We start from the raw sequence: 14016 nt of genomic DNA, 5'->3' as shown, positions 1-14016 counted from the left end.
ACAGGTGGACCTGTCTGTATGCCAGAAAGTTTTCCCACTGCCAAAATGTTTTCCCATTTTCTCTAAACCAACAGAAATTTAGTGTGAAATTATTTGTTATAATCAGCACCTACCTGTAGCTATCATTCTGCTTATTATATCTCACTAAAGCAAAAATATCTGCCATACAGTTAAGGAAGTTAATCCAGTTCTAATAAAGCTCGCATGTATTTTAATAAACTCTTCTCTTCCTGCAGTACATTGCAGATTTAATAAAGGTTAAATTTATTAATTAAGTCAAGGTAAATATATAAAAACATCTAGACTATGCAGATTTTACTATTTATAAAGAAGGTCCTATAGAAAAATATTACTGTTTGATCAGCAGTTTTAAAAATCAAGCTACTACCACAGACACAGCATAAGACATACTATAGAATTTTGCGTTTTATTTTTATGTGATATATTTGTGATTAAAAATTCTTTTGGTTGATAAAGCAGTACCAATTCTGAACTTTGTTTATACCAGAGCTTCCACCGAAGAAAAGATTCCAATGAAATAAATCAGCTAACAGAATTATAAGAAAATAGAGAGAATGATTTAAAGTGCAAGTTATACTAAGGCTGATGCTCTAACGAAGAGGTACATTGATTTGGTAAACAATTCTTCTTAGTATTTAGGTTCCTTTGGTATCTAAACATTTTTATTATTTTTTTCAATCTTTATTCAGTTTTCATTCACCCCTAGCAAGAGTCTTCTAAGAACATTTAGTCTGCCTGAGAACGAGGTCTAGAACTCTTAAGCTTTGTGAGAACTTTTTAAGAATCAGCAACAGAGTATAGATAGAAATTATAGTTTTCTTCTTCTCATCCATTTTTCTTTATTCTATTCCATCTAGTCTAACAGATGCCAAATCGAGGTCTACATATTACTAGTGTGACCCTATGATAATTCCAAGAAGTTGGCTGCTGGTTTTTGGAATCATATCATCTTCACAATGTTTTCAACCAGAAGTCTGAAAAGCACAGGCTGTCAAAAAACTGGAGAATATGTGGTTAATGGTCTGAAAAAATTGACAATCACTGATCTAAAATACATAAATACTTAAAATAAACAGCATCGAAACATTTAAAGGCAGTATTCGGTAAAATGCAAAAATCTAATGCCAAATTAATTTACATAACTAAGAGAAAGATTTATGAATTTATATTTTTTGAGAAGGTGTAAAATTAAGTTTGTGAAATGATACGTATAAACGCTTTCAATAAAAACACGATTTAAAAATCACATTCTTGATTTTACCTCATCTTCTAAGGGATTTAGCAAACATTGTTTGATGTTGCAGACTTGGAAAGTCCCAGTCAAGCAGCTGAAGGTAAAGAACGCAATAATGCAACCGTCTTTCTAAAATAGTTCTCACTTCAACAAACAGCATGCAGGGAGGACTTAGGGCAGAATTAAGAGTAATATTGATCTTAAAAAAAATAATTAGAAAATGTCAGGAAAAAGATACGTGTAAAATGAGAGCGAATCATGGATGGCTTGAACACTGGAGAAGACTCTTCACCTTCCTGAAATACGATAGTGACAATGTCATTTCCAATATGTCGCTTCCTTTCTACCTGGAAAAAAAAAGGAAAAGAAAAAAGGAAAAAAGAAAGAAAAGACAAAAAAAGAAGCGACAGATACAGTGACTTACAAGACATAAGTAAGCATCTTAGCAATTATGTGACAGAATAATAAAGCAATATTCCTAAACTGCTAACAGAAAAATTACAGTCAGTACGACTGAAGACAACATAAAATCATTACTTAACTATAAGTAAACCTAGCAACGACACGGTGCACACAACAAGGCAGGTTCTAGAAGAACAGATATAGCATATGTTTAGAAAAGTGCTCACAGTTTCCCTAAGTAATATTCACGAATCGGGCATGGCACCTCTAGCATTCCACAAAAGCAAATCTACCGCTTGAAATAAAAGGACAAAAAGCTCTGGTGCCGAGTTATTCTTAAAAAAAAAAAAAATCCTGATTGGCCTCCGTTTTCTTCTGTGACCTCGTCATCAGTCCAAGGAAAAAGCATGAGAAAACTGACATAGAAATAGAAAATGTACATTTTAATCATATCGCCTAACTAGAACACATAATAAATAGTACACCAAGTAATTTGTAAGTAATTTAGGTAAATCATTATGGATGTACAACGTATAGTAAACGCATGTGCTTATAAAGTATTCTTTTCATCATAAATACAAGGAACGGCTTGAGCAATGAACAACAGCACATTCGAACAAGTACCCAAGAACCCCCCTAGTTAATCTATGAGAGTGTGACAGCACTTCTTTACAGTTACCAACATTAACATGCTCACAAGGGGATTTCTTTCAAGCTACACTAATGGCTACCCAAGTAGGAGTTGTGTGTTACGCATGTGAATATTCCTACAATTCACACACAAGGCTAATTTCCAGTCTTCCTAAAATCTTTGAGGTAATAATTACATCAGTGAAGCTCTTCAAGTCATCTGAACACCATGCTACTCAATCACTTGTCAGTGAAGCAATTTAGATCTTCTTCACAAGTATCTTTTGTACTTTCATAGAGATGATAGGATGCACTGTTTCTAATAAACATCATGAAATTTTCAGCATTAGGTAGAATACTGAGAAAAAAATAGCAAAAGTCTTAAGGCTTACATTTCTAAAATATTAACAGACAAGAAATCCTTTTTTTTTGATAAAGTTTCGGACTTTGTGATTTAACAAATAAATAGGGAAATAAAAAAGAAAGAGAGAACCATGTACCTGCTGCTTGTTCTCTCTAGAATACGGTAGCATGGTTGAAACATGGAACATAATTTCATGCCCTTGAAAAACTGTATAGATGGAACAGGTTCCTGTTGTATCATCTGCAAGGGAAGACAACACTTTAAGGAGTACATCCTCTAAGTTTTCTGAAGATCAAAAGATATATTTGAGTCCTTCTACCAAATCTTCCTTAGCTATCCTTTTTGTCCAATCCCTTTTAGAAAATGTCCACACTGCACGTTTTATGCGAGTCCAAACCCAAGTTTGCAACTAATCTGCATATTCACACTTAAAACCTATGACATCTTTCACCTACCTTCCTGAAATCACACGGGTCTTCAAGTCATAATGTCCTACTATCATGAAGCAAGTAACATGTCAGGTTATTGTTCACCTCATTCCAACTTAAAATGAAACTGTTCACCTGTATTATGTTCAGTCATAAATACTTTTCTTCAATTGCATTCCACACCAGTGACTTAAGCTGACCTGACTCTTTTCTGGTGAAGCAGAGCATTTAGTATGCACACGAGGAAGTCCACTTTGGGATTGTTTTATAACTACAATATATACAATATGCGTAATGTGAGATAAGAAGAAACATTTACACTGCAGTTCCACCCCCCCCCCCTTTATTGCTTCAGATGAGCTCTTACTTTTAGTGTCCAGTCCTCCTCTGTAGCCTGACCAGCCTTTCAAAGTAATCGTGTCACCCAAGAGATGCAAAAATCGTTGAAAGCTTTCACTTCCGGTTTCTACACGTGGGAGGGAGAAACGTTACCAAAAAAAGCACACATGTAGTAATAGAACATGTCTTGAAAATAACCAAAATAAGGAAATGGGTCCTGCTTCCAGGACACAAGTTTCAGCTGAATTAGTTTCCTTTCATGTCTTCCAAGCCTACTGCCTTTCCAGAAACAGTATCCCAGCCTTTCAAAATAGGCATCATCACGTGACATTAAACAGTGACCTCTTTTGCTAACACCAATGCTGTTCAAGCACACAGGAGAACGTGATCAGTCCGTAAAAGAGTGAAGGAACTACAAGCAGGGAGTTAACGAGTTGCCTCCTTCAACTGCTTTTTTGTAAACGTTACGTCAACATTTCACTGTCTTTCAAGTTGTAATAGTAAGCTTCCTACAGCAACTTTTTATAGCATTAGAAGGCCCTATGCTACAATTTTTCACCCAACACATGAAACACAACAAAATGACTGTTCACTTAACCATTACCTCCTGTCTTGCTTCCAGCTGTAGACACTATCTTCCTTTTTTTGTAATTCAGATGAATAAAAAAATTACGGAAAAGGTGAAAAACTCACCATTACTGAACATTTCATCATCTGTAAGCTGACCATCCTTAGCATAAAGGACTCCAAATTTAAAATTCACAGAGCCCTGAGGAATAAAACCAAGTATTGTATGATAAACAGAAGATCCAAAAAAAATGTTCCCTCCAAGGACTTTTATATGTGTATCTTTGTATACATCTCACACTTTGGAACATACACTCTATACCATCTCCTAATACCTAATAATTCACCTTTAAACTTTTATAGTAGAGCATAAAATTATTAATGTAAGTTGGTGATCTATTAATATGAGATATTAAGTTGGTGCTTAAAAATATTTTTTACGTCACGTTCTAAAAACATTACATCTTTTACTGTCATCAGCAGTTGATTTCAAAGTCATCATAAGCACATCAAAATACTAAGCCGTATTCACCGAACAGATCTGTGAGCTAGAAGCGGTAAGTTTACATTTACCTCTTGCTCTTCAAGAACCAATAAATCCTGTAAACAAAAACAGTATCTTTAGCACACTCGTATTAAAGATTCTATGAGGATGACAGTTTCATTTGTGTTTTTAAGTTTTGATTTGAAATGGCCAGTTCAATGGATGAAGACGGTTTAAGCAGTATTATGTATAATCATCGTTATTAGCTGCTACTGGAAGAAACAAACTAGTAGCATTTATACTTAATTACTTATATTTCCAGAAAATAATAAAGAAAAAGAACCAAACCAAAAAACTCACTTCCTACCTTTTGTATCTCAGGATGAAAAATTTCCCTTGGGCTCTTCTCAAATTTATCAAGACTCATAGCACTGAAATGCAAGTGAAATACCGCTTTATAGAAGAGCAAGTACGCATTTCAACATTGAACCACCGACTGACTGCAGTTACAACACGTTAAAAAATGAACTGTTCGAAGAGCCTCTGTTAAATGGAATATTTCATGGAATTGCCATTTCTTTCCCAAAATACTAACTTCCAACACTTTCTAAACTTCTTTTGTATTTTAGAAACAGAAATTAGTAAGACCCTGTCTGGAGATCAGGTTTAAATTTATTTATGTATAAAGCACTCTAAAGAGCTCTACTACATCAACCTTCACTTTGGCTTTAAACATAATCATCGTGAGCATTTTAGGAGGGCTCAATAACCTGTTCTATTTTTTAAGCTTTTCTTCTCTCTCTTCTTAAATAATTCAAGGCAAGTCAAATGAAAAATGAGCAGCTCAGCATCAAATTCACACACCAATGATTCACAGGTGGAACAGAAAAGTTACTTACATAAAAAGCAAGATCAACTGCCTCAAGAAACAGAAATATCTAATTCATATAACTTTTTTCTTAACTCATGCTTCTGCATTTACTATTATTTTTATGCTCCTTTTTCCCCCCCTGAGCATTATAGAACTGTGCAGCATGTCACAGAGTACCAAATACAATCTGCCTGGGGCACAGTGAACTAACATAGAGGTCAAATGTTTCCACTGTTGCTTATGTCAGATCACAGAGCAGACATCATCTTCTTTAGTTCCTTTTGAAAGGTACTAAAGCCTTCCAAAGAACTTAGAAAAAGCACGTTTATAAACATAACCAAAATTCTTTGAGACAGTCTTGTACCTAGATTCACACCAGGTGTGAACAGGTTGAAATGTCAAAGGACTACCAATCAGGCCTGAGGCACGGCTCAAGGACCGTAAAAGCCAAAAAAAAAAAAACAAAACAAAACAAAAAAAAAAACAACCCAACCAAAAACCAAAGCCAGGGAAGAGTTTTCAGTCCAAGCTGAAGCAGGCAAAAGGAGATGACGTTTATGCACCCGACCGCACGTGGCACAGAGAGAAACAAGGTCTGAAACAAGCCTACCATTTTCCTCTGTAGAATACTGGAGCATCACAGGATGGAACACATCAGGGTGTTTTAGCCACAGAGTTATGACCCTAGCTAATAGATGATAGAGTTCCTCCACTCTGGGATGCCTGATGAAACACACACTTGTGGGCAGAGTGAAGAGAGAGGCCGGGTTGGAAAGGGATGTTAGGAAGAGATACTTCAGTGACTCGTGGGCAGACATGGAAAATCAGGTACTTACGCAGGTCAAGAACGCAGTACAGACAACTAGGAACACTATTTGAGCCAACACGGTAGGAGTTCAAAGAAGGCACTTAGTTCAACTTGATGAAGAAGATGATAGATATCCGAAGAGTTTTCGACTCACCATCTCGACACTCCAAAACAGAGCCTCAGCCCAGGAAATCAGATTTAAGAAGCAAGGCTCAATGGCCCGATAGCCTCTCAGGCACATTCAGTGGTCTGGGACCTCTCATAAATCTTGTGCCGTAGCAGGAACATCCAGATCTATTGGCAGTGACTTCACACCAACACACATGCTCTGCTTCCAGAATTCTCCTTTCACATAGGCACTGTCAGTGTTAACCAGTGGCCCGGCTTCAATCAAACAAGAAATATTCGTTCCTACTCTATACAGATTAAAGGTTTTAGAAACTTGCAAAGCCCTCATTTATCTGGTACGTGCTGTTTACTAAAAGGCCCTTTTAATGGCTTCCTAGAGAAGCTAAAACCCTTACAGAAGATCCATTTGATGACATTATCAGTGAGGGATTTGAGAAAACACACCACATGATAAGATTGTAAAACTGCAGATTAAATTTGAATGAGTGCTTTGAAAACCAGTGCTCTGACATTTCAGCTGATTAAAATGTTCAAAGAAATAGAAACAGTGTTGGGTTTGCTCACTTTATATTCTCTTCTACCACCCAAGAGGCAGGGCAGAGTATGAGCATGCTCATACAAACTCCATCCGAGAGTAGGAATTTTCTCGGCTTCACTGCGCATAATATACCCATAGCGAGACCTAGATGAAGACAGTCAGCTGAAGAAATAATTCTCGGCATCTTGACTGCTTGCTTCCTCCTGCTAGGGCCACATCATAACCGCCAGTCAAAATCTGCTATTCCTTAGCTCTTTTTATTGTCTAATTTTAAAAGCTATTTCTTCTCCATCACGGCAGTTCCACTTAGTACCTGTTCTCCAATTAACTTGAAATTGTCCCTCTGCTGAAGAAAAAGTGCTAAGAATTTCTCTCCATTTTAAATTTTCACTTTGCCTGTTCCAGAACAGGCTTTAAAACCACTTTTCGCTGCCTTCAATGAGCAAGATTTGCAAAACTATTTTTACGGTTTTTATAAATTTATCACGAAAACCACAGAACGCAAGCTCTGAATTACAGGAAAAGGTATACAGGCAAATATCTAAACTGATAACTTATTCGTAAATGCATACCTTAATATAGATTTCACTGATAATGTTTTTGTGGGACTGTAAGGGAGACATATTTTCTGAGTACCCTGTAAACAAGAAAAGCTAGGATATGTTACAGGACATACCAACTTCTTCTGCATATTCAAATAGGAATATTAATAAAAACAATTAAGTAAAAAAAATCAAGAAAACCAAGGTAATTTTACTTAGCCATATTTACTGCTGATTTAGAGGGAAAAAAAAAACAGATGGATGTCGCAAAGAAAAAAAAAGTGAACCATGCACGCCTACAGGAGAGTTTGATCACAGGATGTAATCAAGAACAATTTAGGCATCATTTCTAAAAAAAAAGCAGTTGTTAGAACAATTAGAAAATATCTGACATCACAGATTTCTGTCAAAACGTTTAGTCTAATGTTATCTGCAAATTTAGTTTAGTTTTATCTGCTATGGTAGAATTATACGTTCTTATGATATGAAATGAAAATATGTAATAAATACCAGAATTCTGGAGAAAGAGAAAAAGCATATGATAAACATACCCAAAACAAACAAACAAAAGTCAGAATAGCAGTTAAGTATTTCTTTCTTACTGTTTTTCTCCAAAGTATCGAATGGTATTGAGGAATGCGCTGATTATTTTGGTCAGACAGTACAACAGACAGGAAGAAAGGGTTCTTCTCTGCATCTGTACCTATATAATTCTGATGAACTGTTGGGAGAAAAACAAGCAGCACTATCAACCATAAAGAAGACGCACCCACCCACTCGTGTCCAGAATGAGACAGACACCTGTAAACATATGCATTCATATGTAAAAATGTATCACTGTCTCCATAAATAACTATGTACTTATATAGGGATGTGTAAAAAAATCACCCAAAGAGAAAGGTACAGCTTTCAAAGCCAAGAAGGGTTTCAAAACATCCCTTTTTTGGTAGCAGGGGTTTCGCTCTTTACAGACACCCATCCTCTGTTTTCAGGTTAAAAACACATGAAACAGACTTGTTTTCTGTAAAGGACAGAAAATGGTTTAATACTGAATTAACACCATACCTTTTTCCATATTGAAATAATAACAATTCAAAACTGCATTACATTTTCATTGAACCAATTCCAATCCGTTTGCAAAAAAAGAATTACCTTTCCCTAAAAAATATTTGAAGTACCATCTCGTATGATACTCTGGGTTTTCCAAATGCACATCCGTTCTGTGCCACGTACCCGGAGTGGAGTCTGTATTCTGAAATAGAATCGGGAGACCTTTACATTAAATGCCAAGTGAAAAAAAAAAAAAAAAATTGGACAAAATATAGGCAAAAGCAAATAAAGACCAGCTGATTCACCAGAAATTTTAGCTGTACACTGCTTTTTAAAAAGCAAGGATTTTTCCGAAGTCAGTTGGTGCATAGCTGAAATAAAAACTTCTCCCTCTCATTCACCCTTTTTTCTAATTTCTCTCTAAGTAGCTAAGTCTTACCCTACTGTACCATCGTTACAGTAATGTCTTAGAATGTCAGTGAAAAAAAGGTCCTTCGATGTGGAATTTGAAGACAAATATTTTTAAAACGTAAATAAATGAATGTCCTCAGGTTTTATTTTCTCAGTTCTTCCCAAATTAATCCTCAAAGTCTCCTTGCTTGACCAAAGCACGCTTTGGAAGTTCTTCAGCGTTGTTTCTCATAAATTAAGGTAAATTCCCAAGCATCCCTCAAGTCCTTCCCCACTACAAATTAACACGCAAAGAAAAAGCCATTCTTCATATTCATTCGCCACACAGCCATTCATCACCCGCTCTGCGAGTCTTTCCACGATTTTGAACTGCATGAAACTGAGCTAAAAAGACACAGAGTACCAAACGTGACCCCCCAAAGAATCAATGCAGAACAGTTAGATTGCATTCAACTCTGCAGCCAGCGCTGATGCAAACAGATGATTGGTAACAGTTTGCTGTTACTATTAGTTCAATGCACACTTTACCAAGATGTTACCAGTATTTCTAGAATATGAGGTCCCCTTTCTTTCATTATTAAGACTATATTTACAGACGAAAAAGTTTTACAAATGAAGGTAAGCAGAAACCTAGGTGCCACCGGAGTAGTTGCAGGAACACACTGCGAGTTTAGCAGCAAGAAAGACGAAGGGAATGACGCTCTGAGGCTCCGCTCAACTTCTTTATCTCTTATTTAAGACAAGCACAGCTGCCAAAAGGCAACTGAGGGTCCAAAAAATGAAGCTATAACCTCATGACACCAACGAGCAAACTGTAAAGCGCAGAGGTCGGCTTGAACATTGTAGTACCACCGGGATAGCATATATATATAAAGAGTGATGAACTAGAGACCGCGAAGCGTCATTCAGAGGTATTTTTCTCCTAACACGATCAAGTGAGCAAAAACGTTACCAAAATGAAATAAAATGCCAGAATTTTCAAAGTCCTCTTCCCTAGTAATTGACTGCAAATATATCTTTCGTAGGTGAAAAATAACTGAAGCTGAATAATTTTTTCAGCTTCCTACGAGTACCTTTGGACACTTACCTCACCAGAGGAGCCATTTTCCACACGGAATCGTCCAGCTCTTTGAATGGCTCCATCAGCATCACTAGATATAAGCTATAAGAGAGTTTAAGACAGGTTCTATTTCCAAAAATAGCCATACGACCAGCAATCAAAGCTTACTACCATTTCTTTTTGCTCCAGGCATAATGACTTCCCACGGAAAAGGGATCAATCTAGCTATTACCAATTTGACTAAAGGCTTTGAATGACCCAGGAAGACCCCTAACGAGGCATGAATGAGATGCTACTGTGGGAAACATGAAGCAAGAAAACTTAAGCATCAAACATTTAGAAATTTGAAAGGGCAACGAGAACCTTTAAACATCTGTACTCCAAAAAACACATATTTTCATAAAATGCTAGCGAGATTTTAAGAAAAACAACCAAAATACAAGACTGTTCATGTGAGCTTACTGTGAATTTTTTATGACAAATAACTTTTTTTTTTTTTTCCCAGCAAAAGACTCTAAGTACAAGGAATGAAAGAGCCTCTTACCCGAAAACAGTTTACTCACATTTTTGGATTAAAACACCGCATCTGTTACGCGGAACGTACGGAAAGGAAAGAAAGACACCTGGCGTTCCCCGCAACGCACCAGCAACTGGGCCGCCAATTTACGCCCAATTTAGTGTTAGTAAATATACTACCCGAGAACTTTAAAATTACAACTATAGCTAGTAGAAAATTTGCGATTTCTTCCCACAGTAAGAGAACTGGCGTTCATTTTCATAACTCCTCCCCACTTCCGCTTTCCTACAGTAAATTTATGTAATTTCATTACGACCCTGTAATCAGAATGACAGTTTTAACCGCTGACATATTTTCACTGTGGAAAACGAAGTGCCAGCTTAATCTTTGAATTTCAGGAAAATGCAGAACAACTGACAGATTCTAGGGAACCCTTGTCAAAATCCTAATTCTGACTAGTTCATTTAGTTTTAAGCCCTCTCCCACTATTATGAGTCACATACCTATAAAATTACATACACGTGTATGTACACATGTGAGCACGCATGGTTTATAACTTACATAATTGCAAGTACTTCATTAAATACTACCCTAATATTTTGCCATCTTCAGCTTCCAAGAGGGAAAAATGCTCAATTTCCATCTGGAAGTAAACACAGTATTTACATAACGTTTCCTGAAGTGTTACAACGAAATATTAATAAAAAAGGTGGTAAAAAGATCCCCTATCACCAGTCTGATCCGTATCTATTCAGAAGCCTCTTTCTATTAGCTTATTACTTTCAAGTCCAGCTTAGAAAGCACGTTTTCCAAACTGGATCCAATTTTTTTACTCGGAAATGAAAAGGATTAGAGCTCTGCATTATAAGCTGGTAAACGGAAGGACAGGCTACATAAACTTACAAGCTCCACAGATCCATAATGCTTTCTGCTAAACTCTCCACGTCTGCAACCCAGATCTTCAGAGACAGAGCTGGAATAGAAACGTTTCATCAGTGTACACAGGTCAACTAGCATCACACTTCCTGCAATGCTATACCCTGCCATTAAAAAAATATGAACAAGCTTCATAGCGTATAAACTCATTGCTGCAGGGAACACTTCTTACAGCATGCACAATCTCTAGTAGCCATTGCAGTCTGGCTTTCACATGACTCCCAAGAGAAATGGCCGTGTCCTGACCAGAAGCAAAAGCTACGGTTAAATTAAATACTTAGGCACGGTGCAGTCAGAGTTCCAAAGCGGGTGGTGGCTTATAAACCGCGTCCGAAATGTAAACTTAATGCCTCAAATGGGACAACCGCACTATACGACTCAGTAAGACCGCACTTAGCGTGTCACTGCTGATTTCTTCAGTCTTTTTTCGGCCTACACGCAAGGAGAAACTAGACCAGTACTTCCATTTAAGAGCACAAGGAAACGACAGCATTTCGGAGGTGTCCCTCCACAGCCTTAACAAAGACAGCAAACAAAAGTAATCCTACAATGCAAAGGTCAAAATCCACCTGCGTTACCACATATAACCTCATACCATCGTATCACATTAAGCACCGCCTCTACGCAACTCCATTCCAATAATTTGAAGACATATACTGTCTTGCCACAATCCATACACTTTGGTATGAAAAGCTTTTTTCTGACACCGCTCTCTCACTAATTAAAAAACCGGGAATATATCTGAGCTAACAATTAAAACAAGACTGCTTTAATATTAATATTCTCATTCATTTGTGTCCCAATTCAAACTACCTAACCTTCAAACACACTAGCAGTCCTTTTAAAAGTCAGAATTATGCCCAAGAGCTAATCTCTGCTTCTTCTCAACCTAACGTCACCTGCTTCGCATCTAGTCATTAAAGCAGAATCTTACATCAACATAAATGCTACAGAGACAACGTCATGAAAATTAGGCAGCTTCACTTTAGGCACAGGTAAGATTCACATCGTCGTGCTATTTGCATAAGCGCATATACTCCCTAATGAATTCTTGCCTGCATACCTCTTTGGCTCTCCATTCTCGGTTACCACCAAGATTTGTACCCAACTCTCTGACATACCACATCTGCTAATTTAAAAAATACAGCTGTTCATATTCATTTTCTTCACTGAATTGCATCCTTCCTCAGTCCTGACCTATATAAGAAAAACGGCTGCTCCAGTTACGACACTTTTAGAGTAGTTTCCACCCTACTAAGATGAACTGCCGGCACTGAAGAGGTCAGTTCGTCAGTGCCTCAGATTAGCTGGGCTTAATAATTTAAAATTTACTGACATTGCAAAGTATTTAAATACGGATGCACCTTTATTCACGTGAATAAAACCAACCAGCTTATGTTCATTTGTACGGCATCTACAGTATACTCCACCTCCCCTTCCCATTTGTCGGGAAACACAGGTGCAGTTGTATAAATGAACAGTAAGGACGACGAGGAGAGAGGACTAGCTTCCTCCCTTTTCAACAGAAGCTCCTACAAGACAGTCCTGAAAGCTGAACAACAAAGCACGATTGAACATACTTGCTAAACTAAATCTAGATGTTTTGAGGATCCTAGCGTCAAATCCCAAGTTTTGTCTTTTAGAAGTTCGACACCGGAAAGCACATTACTTGGGGGTCGGGAAGGTAGTGGCAGAAAGGATAAAGTTTGCAGATTGCACCTGTGTGATCAGAAAGGACGTAGCCTACATGCCCCTTGGGCTTACCATTCTCCTTACCATCTATATGTTTACTTGCCAGTATCGGCCAACCTGTTTTCACTTAAGAAAGAGTCACAGGTACAAACGCAGTCAGCAGTCGTGTAATTGCAGCGATATCCCAGCGCTACCCGCCTGCACGAGCTCAACGCTGAATACGCCGCGAAACCGACTCTGAAGACGCTCGTCCGACTCCGCCCACACCACCTGCAGCAGCCCCCGAGGCAGACGGCTGCAGCTCGGGAGCTTCTGCTGCTCCGCTAGCCCGAGGGCCAGCCGCCCCACGCCGCGGAAGCCTCCAGCGCCGCTCGCCCCAGCGGCCCCTCCAGCTCCCGGTCGGCGGAAGCAAAGCACCGCCTTCCTCTCCGCCATCGCCGGCCGGCAGCACGCCACGCCCCGCCCCACCCGAGCTTAGCCCCCGCCTCCGGTACCGCTGAGTGAGGCCGAGGAATCGGGTGGACGCCCCTTCCGCGCTGCTCAGCTCCATGCGGACGGCCAGACGGAGGCTTCACCCCTCCAGCGTCGCTCCCGCGGCTCCGTCCCGCGCGGGAGAGGCGCCGGGAGCTCCGCGCGCACATCCCGCTGCCCCCGGCGCACGGCCCCGCGCGCCCGCCCCGGCCCGCCGACCACTCCTACGCCGCGTCGGCCACCGCGTCGGCCGCTGCGCCGCCGGTAGTGCCCGCCGGGAGTTGTAGTCCCGGGCTGCGAGCGACCGGTCCGTCCTCCGCCGCCGAGAGCTGCAGTCCCGCAAGGGGAGCGAACGGGTCCTTCGCCCCTGTGCAGGGAGGGACCTCAGCCAGCACCGCCCCTCCCGAATGCAGGCTTTGTAAACGTAACGGTAAAACATCATTTGAGACACCTCTTGAGAGTTTTCCATGGAAAGCACGCCTATTCGATATGCCTGCAAGTAACAGAAACCAGTCAGCTCCA

At 39.2% G+C, this 14016-nt stretch overlaps 1 protein-coding gene across 1 annotated transcript in view; it reads right to left on the bottom strand.

Annotated features, from left to right (window-relative positions):
* The window catches only part of GARNL3 (GTPase activating Rap/RanGAP domain like 3), a 33478-nt gene extending 19757 nt beyond the window's left edge, over positions 1 to 13721 (bottom strand). The window contains 13 exon segments of the mRNA XM_032130908.1: positions 114 to 159; positions 1494 to 1602; positions 2788 to 2891; positions 3447 to 3545; positions 4112 to 4187; positions 4559 to 4585; positions 4837 to 4900; positions 7388 to 7452; positions 7960 to 8078; positions 8510 to 8609; positions 9906 to 9980; positions 11299 to 11368; positions 13518 to 13721. Coding sequence (XP_031986799.1) covers positions 114 to 159; positions 1494 to 1602; positions 2788 to 2891; positions 3447 to 3545; positions 4112 to 4187; positions 4559 to 4585; positions 4837 to 4900; positions 7388 to 7452; positions 7960 to 8078; positions 8510 to 8609; positions 9906 to 9980; positions 11299 to 11368; positions 13518 to 13573 — 1010 coding nt within the window. The 5' untranslated portion in view covers positions 13574 to 13721.
* Positions 13722 to 14016: the final 295 nt, after the last annotated feature.

This window comes from Corvus moneduloides, chromosome 21 (assembly GCF_009650955.1).
Source record: "Corvus moneduloides isolate bCorMon1 chromosome 21, bCorMon1.pri, whole genome shotgun sequence".
NCBI lineage: Eukaryota > Metazoa > Chordata > Aves > Passeriformes > Corvidae > Corvus > Corvus moneduloides.
This window is presented reverse-complemented; position numbering and strand designations above follow the sequence as displayed.